At 44.6% G+C, this 10201-nt stretch overlaps 2 protein-coding genes across 2 annotated transcripts in view; both read right to left on the reverse strand.

The window, feature by feature from the left end:
- Window positions 1–3294, reverse strand: part of LOC133636384 (uncharacterized) — a 39110-nt gene extending 35816 nt beyond the window's left edge. The window contains exon 1 of the mRNA XM_062030376.1: window positions 3012–3294. Coding sequence (XP_061886360.1) covers window positions 3012–3294 — 283 coding nt within the window. The remainder of the gene's footprint in view (window positions 1–3011) is intronic.
- Window positions 3295–9675: 6381 nt separating this feature from the next.
- The window catches only part of LOC133636385 (tRNA dimethylallyltransferase-like), an 11555-nt gene continuing 11029 nt past the window's right edge, over window positions 9676–10201 (reverse strand). Inside the window, exon 4 of the mRNA XM_062030378.1 lies at window positions 9676–10201. This exon is cut by the window's right edge and continues 1668 nt beyond it. The gene's annotated coding sequence lies outside the window, so the exon portion shown is untranslated.

Below are 10201 nucleotides of genomic sequence, written 5' to 3' on the forward strand. Positions count from 1 at the left end.
CCCTGAGCAAGACACTTCACCCTTGCTCCTGATGGGTGGTGGTTAGTGTGTGAATGAGTGAATGTGGAAATAGTGTCAAAGAGTAGCTAGAAAAGTGCTATACAAGTATAATTCATTTACATTTACAATCACTTCATGAGCACCAACAAACATTAGAAAACATCACTTACTGTACAAGCTCTGCTGTCATTAGGATGTTCATATATTCCCATTTAGATGAAGAATGACTCATAATCCTTGGAGGAACAAGCACTTTCCGTGTTGTTCTTGCAGAGCTCTGTGTCCTATATGGCGGTCAAAGTGTCCCAACTTGTCAGATTATAGTCTCAGCCATCTACTGTCCAGGTGAGAGGCATGATTTAGGATCTAGAATAAACCTACAGGGAGCAGGGAAGCGAAGAAACAGCAAACCACTCCATGATGTAAACATTGGGACACACAGAAGTGATCACGGCGCCGCTATAAATACTTTGTCTACGTTACAGCTTATAATAACAATATCACTAATACGTGGTTAATATTTATAATAACAATATCACTAATACTTGTTCATATTTATAATAACAATATCACTAATATGTGGTTAATACTCAAGTCACCAAATTAAATGCAGTATTGTTGGCGCATTTTGAAAGGTTATTTATTGTATTTTATGGGCGAAATAGTGAATCTCTCAGTGGCTCTGCTGTAAGCAGACTTTTATTTACGTTTATTTATAAAAAATCCATCTGTGGTGTCTCTCATAAAACTCCAAAAAAAGTGCATTCCCCCTCCAGTTGTCAGAGAAGTGATGGCTGCGAATGTTAAAACTAAGTCCATGCGCAGTTACAACACAACAGAAGTGATGGCTGTGAATGTTAAAACTAAGTCCATGCGCAGTTTCAACACAACAGCTGTGAATGTTAAAACTAAGTCCATGCGCAGTTACAACACAACAGAAGTGATGGCTGTGAATGTTAAAACTAAGTCCATGCGCAGTTACAACACAACAGAAGTGATGGCTGTGAATGTTAAAACTAAGTCCATGCGCAGTTACAACACAACAGCTGTGAATGTTAAAACTAAGTCCATGCGCAGTTACAACACAACAGAAGTGATGGCTGTGAATGTTAAAACTAAGTCCATGCGCAGTTTCAACACAACAGCTGTGAATGTTAAAACTAAGTCCATGCGCAGTTACAACACAACAGAAGTGATGGCTGTGAATGTTAAAACTAAGTCCATGCGCAGTTACAACACAACAGCTGTGAATGTTAAAACTAAGTCCATGCGCAGTTACAACACAACAGAAGTGATGGCTGTGAATGTTAAAACTAAGTCCATGCGCAGTTTCAACACAACAGCTGTGAATGTTAAAACTAAGTCCATGCGCAGTTACAACACAACAGAAGTGATGGCTGTGAATGTTAAAACTAAGTCCATGCGCAGTTTCAACACAACAGCTGTGAATGTTAAAACTAAGTCCATGCGCAGTTTCAACACAACAGCACTCAGTTTAGGACTTTTTCAGAATACGAGCGGCTAATGGTTGGGCTTTCGGCTAGGAGCCTCCTCGCCACTAGTTGGCGTAGTAAATGTCACACTAGGCTCTTTTCCACCTCTATCAGTTCCTGTGCTTTTATGTTTCCACCACATCAGGTACTTTATGCAAATCAGGCTGATGACGTATGGAGGAGTGGTTTAGTATATTTCTGCATGGCAATAAATGAACAATATTAGGTCACAGTTCTGAAATACAGAGCAATAATATACAAAACAATACCATTTCAAAAATATAAAGTGTATCAAATTGTTCATCAAAAGTCAGGTTTTGCTGCGCAATGTCCGAGAGTCCGAGAGTCGTCCTCTCAGTAAATGATCAATTCATGAGGTCCCTTTTGGTCCATTTTAGCTGTAAATAACAATATATAAAGAATAAATGTCAGTGCATATATGTAAATAACAATATATAAAGAATACATGTCAGTGCATATATGTAAATAACAATATATAAAGAATACATGTCAGTGCATATATGTAAATAACAATATATAAAGAATACATGTCAGTGCATATATGTAAATAACAATATATAAAGAATACATGTCAGTGCATATATGTAAATAACAATATATAAAGAATACATGTCAGTGCATATATGTAAATAACAATATATAAAGAATACATGTCAGTGCATATATGTAAATAACAATATATAAAGAATTCATGTCAGTGCATATATGTAAATAACAGTATATAAAGAATACATGTCAGTGCATATATGTAAATAACAATATATAAAGAATACATGTCAGTGCATATATGTAAATAACAATATATAAAGAATACATGTCAGTGCATATATGTAAATAACAATATATAAAGAATACATGTCAGTGCATATATGTAAATAACAGTATATAAAGAATACATGTCAGTGCATATATGTAAATAACAGTATATAAAGAATACATGTCAGTGCATATATGTAAATAACAATATATAAAGAATACATGTCAGTGCATATATGTAAATAACAGTATATAAAGAATACATGTCAGTGCATATATGTAAATAACAATATATAAAGAATACATGTCAGTTCATATATGTAAATAACAAACAATAATAAAAAACATAATAAAATGTTAACAACATATTGCACAGAGGTAAGCAAGGTAATAAAGTGGTGAGTGTTCAGGTACATGCAGAGTTTAGGGCAATAACAGCTCTAGGATAGAAACTGTTTTTCAGTCTATTTGTCCTTGCGTTGATGGTCTTATAGCGCCTCCCTGAGGGCAAGACTTCAAGCCAGTGGTGACCTGGGTGGGATGAGTCCCTGAGGATGCTGCAGTGTCTCTTATACAGCTCTTCTAGAGATGTAAGATGATGTCATTTCTTTCTCGCTGCCAGCGTGCAGCTAGGAAACCACACGGAGATACCGTAGGTCAGTATTGAGTCTACGGACAGGAGCAGCTGATCAGCCACACCTATTTTCCTCAGCCTTCTCAGAAACTACAGTCTTTGCTGACCTTTTTTCTGGAGTGCAGTGGTGTTGCTTTTCCAGGTCATGTTGCTTGAGATGTTCACACCCAGGAACTTGCACTCTGAGACCCTTTCCACCTCCTCTCCCATGATGTAGATGGGCTGGATGGGATCAGGGACTTTTTTCCTGAAATCAACAATCAGCTCCTTGGTCTTTGTTGGGTTGAGAATGAGGTTGTTTTTGGCATAGTGGTCTGCCAGTGCCTTCACCTCTTCTCTATAGGCAGTCTCCTCCCCCTTCTGTGATGAGCCCCACCACTGGAGTCGCATCCGCAAATTTGATGATGGAATTGCTAGGATGGATGGGAATACAGTCACAAGTGTAGAGACTGAAGAGCAAGGGGCTGAAAACACAACCCTGTGGGGCACCGGTGCTGAGGCTGAGGGTTGAGGAAAGATGGTGTCCGACCTTCACTCTCTGAGGGCGGTCCGTTAGAAAGTCCTTGATCCGGTAACAGTTCGACCTTCACTCTCTGAGGGCGGTCCGTTAGAAAGTCCTTGATCCAGTAACAGTCCGACCTTCACTCTCTGAGGGCGGTCCGTTAGAAAGTCCTTGATCCAGTAACAGTTCGACCTTCACTCTCTGAGGGCGGTCCGTTAGAAAGTCCTTGATCCAGTAACAGTTCGACCTTCACTCTCTGAGGGCGGTCCGTTAGAAAGTCCTTGATCCGGTAACAGTTCAACCTTCACTCTCTGAGGGCGATCCGTTAGAAAGTCCTTGATCCAGTAACAGTCCGACCTTCACTCTCTGAGGGCGATCCGTTAGAAAGTCCTTGATCCAGTAACAGTCCGACCTTCACTCTCTAAGGGCGATCCGTTAGAAAGTCATTGATCCAGTAACAGTCCGACCTTCACTCTCTGAGGGCGGTCCGTTAGAAAGTCCTTGATCCGGTAACAGTTCGACCTTCACTCTCTGAGGGCAATCTGTTAGAAAGTCCTTGATCCAGTAACAGTCCGACCTTCACTTTCTGAGGGCGATCCATTAGAAAGTCCTTGATCCAGTAACAGTTTGACCTTCACTCTCTGAGGGCAATCTGTTAGAAAGTCCTTGATCCAGTAACAGTCCGACCTTCACTCTCTGAGGGCGATCCGTTAGAAAGTCCTTGATCCAGTAACAGTTCGACCTTCACTCTCTGAGGGCGGCCCGTTAGAAAGTCCTTGATCCAGTAACAGTCCGACCTTCACTCTCTGAGGGCGGTCCGTTAGAAAGTCCTTGATCCAGTAACAGTCCGACCTTCACTCTCTGAGGGCGGTCCTTTAGAAAGTCCTTGATCCAGTAACAGTCCGACCTTCACTCTCTGAGGGCGGTCCGTTAGAAAGTCCTTGATCCAGTAACAGTCCGACCTTCACTCTCTGAGGGCAATCTGTTAGAAAGTCCTTGATCCAGTAACAGTCCGACCTTCACTCTCTGAGGGCGATCCGTTAGAAAGTCCTTGATCCAGTAACAGTTCGACCTTCACTCTCTGAGGGCGGCCCGTTAGAAAGTCCTTGATCCAGTAACAGTCCGACCTTCACTCTCTGAGGGCGGTCCGTTAGAAAGTCCTTGATCCAGTAACAGATGTTGAGACAGGCCTAACTGGGAATCAGTCTGCTCCATTATTGAATAAAAGTCTGAAGGCTTCCCCGTATCACACATATGGAAAATGGGAGGACATTTTTGACTGCCCGTTGCCGTGGGATACAATATTCAAATGCATCTACAAAACTACTATCGATGTGCAAAATCGTTGTGTTCCCTAGTTTGAGTGTGCATACATGTTGTGTTCCCTAGTTTGAGTGTACATACATGTTGTGTTCCCTAGTTTGAGTGTACATACATGTGTTCCCTAGTTTGAGTGTACATACATGTTGTGTTCCCTAGTTTGAGTGTACATACATGTTGTGTTCCCTAGTTTGAGTGTACATACATGTTGTGTTCCCTAGTTTGAGTGTACATACATGTTGTGTTCCCTTGTTTGAGTGTACATACATGTTGTGTTCCCTAGTTTGAGTGTACATACATGTTGTGTTCCCTAGTTTGAGTGTACATACATGTTGTGTTCCCTAGTTAGAGTGTACATACATGTTGTGTTCCCTAGTTTGAGTGTACATACATGTTGTGTTCCCTAGTTTGAGTGTACATACATGTTGTGTTCCCTTGTTTGAGTGTACATACATGTTGTGTTCCCTAGTTTGAGTGTACATACATGTTGTGTTCCCTAGTTTGAGTGTACATACATGTTGTGTTCCCTAGTTAGAGTGTACATATATGTTGTGTTCCCTAGTTTGAGTGTACATACATGGTGTGTTCCCTAGTTTGAGTGTACATACATGTTGTGTTCCCTAGTTTGAGTGTACATACATGTTGTGTTCCCTAGTTTGAGTGTACATACATGTTGTGTTCCCTAGTTTGTGTTAGGATCCGCTGCTCGGATCACAGTTTGTTTACAGTTTAGTGTCACGTGTGTTTTGTTTCTGTTGCCATGACGGCAGATTTTGCTCACCTGCCTCTGGTTAGCGTTTCGGGACGCGCACCTGTTGCCCGAGCGCTAATCAGAGGGCTATTTAGTCTTCGCCCGGGCAGCACTCTGCCTGGCTTCCTAATTTGCTCATATGCAACAAGTATCGACCTCTTTGTTTCCTGCTAGCTTTCAGGCTATGCTATTTTTTGCTTGCTAGCTCCCATGCTAGTCGTTTTTGTTTTTTCCTGTCTGAGTTAGTTCCAGAATAAATCATTTTTCTACCTGCAAGCTGTGTCCGAGCCCGTCTGCATCCTTGGGAGAACACCTCGCACCACGATGCGACCCGGTCGTTACAGTAGGAAGCCAGCAAGAAGAAGTTCTCTCGCAGCGAGCATGTCGGAGGAGATGGACGAAGGTGCGTGGATGGTGTTGCGAGCGATGGAGGCGGAGACTCTCCGCTATTCCCCTTCGGAGCGCCAGGACCTGATATGGGGTCCTAACGGAAGGTTGGTCCCAATCCACTCCGTTTGGCCCGAGGACATCGCCACACCTCCGCACCACCGGACGCGTCAGCGAAGACGGAAGCCGCCCAAGAGGTCTTCACTTCGCTGCAAAGACGCGCCACTCCCACAGACTCCTCCACCACTACACAGTAAGTAACATTCAGCCCAAGATTCCCCTCCTCAGATGTTTGGCAACCCTATCGACCACTTTGCCAAACATTTCACCGATTGGGCTGTCAGTCAGCTGGAGACCCACACGGATGACGTCATCCCGCCCACTGTGGATGACGTCAGAGACGAAGATTTTTTTTTCAATTCTTCTCCTTTTTGTCAGCCACCTCCTAAGGACTTTAATTCTAAGATAAAACATTATCAGGACATTTTTGTGAAATGTAAATCTAGTCAGTCCCGGTCACCTGACTTTCTAGCTCCACCCCCAGTGACTATTGCTCCGCCCACTGCACATATTTTTTCCCCCTGTGCTCCCACCCAGTCTCAAGTGGGGAGTAAGAAGAGACATTTTGGACAATTTAGAGGAGAGGATTCTGCCCTCCCCCGGACCTCCCTCCACCCACCCTTGAAGACGGTTCCAATCCGCAAGGAGCGCGTCTGGGATCCGCTTTTTGAGGGGGGGGCTAGTACTGGGAGCTGTGCGAGTGGGGTGGCACAACGGCGTGCTAAGCCGCAACCTCCTGCTCGGCCACCGCCACCAGTCCGACAGCGTGCTAAGCCACAACCTCCTGCTCGGCCGCCACCACCGGTTTTTCGGCCTGCTAAGCCGCAACCGCCAGCTAGGCCACCTGCACCTAAGCTAGCGCCTAGGCTAAGGCTAGCACCAGCTCCACCACAGGTACCAGTACCTGCACCTCGGCTGGTTCCCACACCAGTACCTGCACCTCGGCTGGTTCCCACACCAGTACCTGCACCTCGGCTGGTTCCCACACCAGTACCTGCACCTCGGCTGGTTCCCACACCAGTACCTGCTCCACGGCTGGTTCCCGCACCAGTACCTGCACCACGACTGGTTCTCGCACCAGTACCTGCACCACGACTGGTTCTCGCACCAGTACCTGCACCACGACTGGTTCTCGCACCAGTACCTGCACCACGACTGGTTCTCGCACCAGTACCTGCACCACGACTGGTTCTCGCACCAGTACCTGCACCACGGCTGGTTCTCGCACCAGCACCTGCACCACGGCTGGTTCTCGCACCAGCACCTGCACCACGGCTGGTTCTCGCACCAGCACCTGTACCACGACTGGTTCTCGCACCGGCTGCCACGACAGCGACTCCGGCTGCCACGACAGCGACTCCGGCTGCCACGACAGCGACTCCGGCTGCCACGACAGCGACGTCGACTCCTCCGGCTGCCACGGCGACGTCGACACCTACCGCTTCCACGGCGACGTCTCAGCGACCTCGAGTGGTCCGGCTGCGCAAGCAGCTCTCTCAGAGGACTCAGAGGCTGCTGAACTTCTGGCGCCACTCACGCCCACCTTCTCAGCGGCCACGAATGTGGCCTTTCCGTGGTCGCCCGCCTCGGCGTTCCATTCGCCGCCGCCACCTGACCCTTCCCCGGTGGATTCGGGGACACGTGGCCTGGCGACCCACCACCAAGTCCTCCCCCCGCCCGCCCTTGACTCGTGAACTATTGCTTGTTTTTTTTTGGGTTCCAGTTGTTTTTTTTGTTTTCAAGGGACATCTGGAATCTGTCCTTTTAGGGGGGGTACTGTTAGGATCCGCTGCTCGGATCACAGTTTGTTTACAGTTTAGTGTCACGTGTGTTTTGTTTCTGTTGCCATGACGGCAGATTTTGCTCACCTGCCTCTGGTTAGCGTTTCGGGACGCGCACCTGTTGCCCGAGCGCTAATCAGAGGGCTATTTAGTCTTCGCCCGGGCAGCACTCTGCCTGGCTTCCTAATTTGCTCATATGCAACAAGTATCGACCTCTTTGTTTCCTGCTAGCTTTCAGGCTATGCTATTTTTTGCTTGCTAGCTCCCATGCTAGTCGTTTTTGTTTTTTCCTGTCTGAGTTAGTTCCAGAATAAATCATTTTTCTACCTGCAAGCTGTGTCCGAGCCCGTCTGCATCCTTGGGAGAACACCTCGCACCACGATGCGACCCGGTCGTTACAGTTTGAGTGTACATACATGTTGTGTTCCCTAGTTTGAGTGTACATAGATGTTGTGTTCCCTAGTTTGAGTGTACATACATGTTGTGTTCCCTAGTTTGAGTGTACATACATGTTGTGTTCCCTAGTTTGAGTGTACATAAATGTTGTGTTCCCTAGTTTGAGTGTACATACATGTTGTGTTCCCTAGTTTGAGTGTACATACATGTTGTGTTCCCTAGTTTGAGTGTACATACATGTTGTGTTCCCTAGTTTGAGTGTACATACATGTTGTGTTCCCTAGTTTGAGTGTACATACATGTTGTGTTCCCTAGTTTGAGTGTACATACATGTTGTGTTCCCTAGTTTGAGTGTACATACATGTTGTGTTCCCTTGTTTGAGTGTACATACATGTTGTGTTCCCTAGTTTGAGTGTACATACATGTTGTGTTCCCTAGTTTGAGTGTACATACATGTTGTGTTCCCTAGTTAGAGTGTACATTTATGTTGTGTTCCCTAGTTTGAGTGTACATACATGGTGTGTTCCCTAGTTTGAGTGTACATACATGTTGTGTTCCCTAGTTTGGGTGTACATACATGTTGTGTTCCCTAGTTTGAGTGTACATACATGTTGTGTTCCCTAGTTTGAGTGTACATAGATGTTGTGTTCCCTAGTTTGAGTGTACATAAATGTTGTGTTCCCTAGTTTGAGTGTACATAAATGTTGTGTTCCCTAGTTTGAGTGTACATACATGTTGTGTTCCCTAGTTTGAGTGTACATACATGTTGTGTTCCCTAGTTTGAGTGTACATACATGTTGTGTTCCCTAGTTTGAGTGTACATACATGTTGTGTTCCCTAGTTTGAGTGTACATAAATGTTGTGTTCCCTAGTTTGAGTGTACATATATGTTGTGTTCCCTAGTTTGAGTGTACATACATGTTGTGTTCCCTAGTTTGAGTGTACATACATGTTGTGTTCCCTAGTTTGAGTGTACATACATGTTGTGTTCCCTAGTTTGAGTGTACATACATGTTGTGTTCCCTAGTTTGAGTGTACATAAATGTTGTGTTCCCTAGTTTGAGTGTACATACATGTGTTCCCTAGTTTGAGTGTACATACATGTTGTGCTCCCTAGTTTGAGTGTACATACATGTTGTGTTCCTTAGTTTGAGTGTACATACATGTTGTGTTCCCTTGTTTGAGTGTACATACATGTGTTCCCTAGTTTGAGTGTACATACATGTTGTGTTCCCTAGTTTGAGTGTACATACATGTTGTGTTCCCTTGTTTGAGTGTACATAAATGTTGTGTTCCCTAGTTTGAGTGTACATACATGTTGTGTTCCCTAGTTTGAGTGTACATACATGTTGTGTTCCCTAGTTTGAGTGTACATACATGTTGTGTTCCCTTGTTTGAGTGTACATACATGTTGTGTTCCCTAGTTTGAGTGTACATACATGTTGTGTTCCCTTGTTTGAGTGTACATACATGTTGTGTTCCCTAGTTTGAGTGTACATACATGTTGTGTTCCCTTGTTTGAGTGTACATACATGTTGTGTTCCCTAGTTTGAGTGTACATACATGTTGTGTTCCCTAGTTTGAGTGTACATACATGTTGTGTTCCCTAGTTTGAGTGTACATACATGTTGTGTTCCCTAGTTTGAGTGTACATACATGTTGTGTTCCCTTGTTTGAGTGTACATAAATGTTGTGTTCCCTAGTTTGAGTGTACATAAATGAAGGTGTGCGTTGCTGAGCCCGACCCGGACATCATCTGGACTTGACCTGGTATTAAAGGCCTATTGAAATGAGATGTTCTTATTTAAACGGGGATAGCAGATCCATTCTATGTGTCATACTTGATCATTTCGCGATATTGCCATATTTTTGCTGAAAGGATTTAGTAGAGAACATCGACGATAAAGTTGGCAACTTTTGGTTGCTGATAAAAAAGCCTTGCCTGTAGCGGAAGTAGCGTGACGTCACAGGTTGTGGAGCTCCTCACATCTGCACATTGTTTACAATCATGGCCACCAGCAGCGAAAGCGATTCGGACTGAGAAAGCGACGATTACCCCATTAATTTGAGCGAGGATGAAAGATTTGTGGATGAGGAAA

The sequence above is a fragment of the Entelurus aequoreus genome, linkage group LG20 (genome assembly GCF_033978785.1).
Source record: "Entelurus aequoreus isolate RoL-2023_Sb linkage group LG20, RoL_Eaeq_v1.1, whole genome shotgun sequence".
NCBI lineage: Eukaryota > Metazoa > Chordata > Actinopteri > Syngnathiformes > Syngnathidae > Entelurus > Entelurus aequoreus.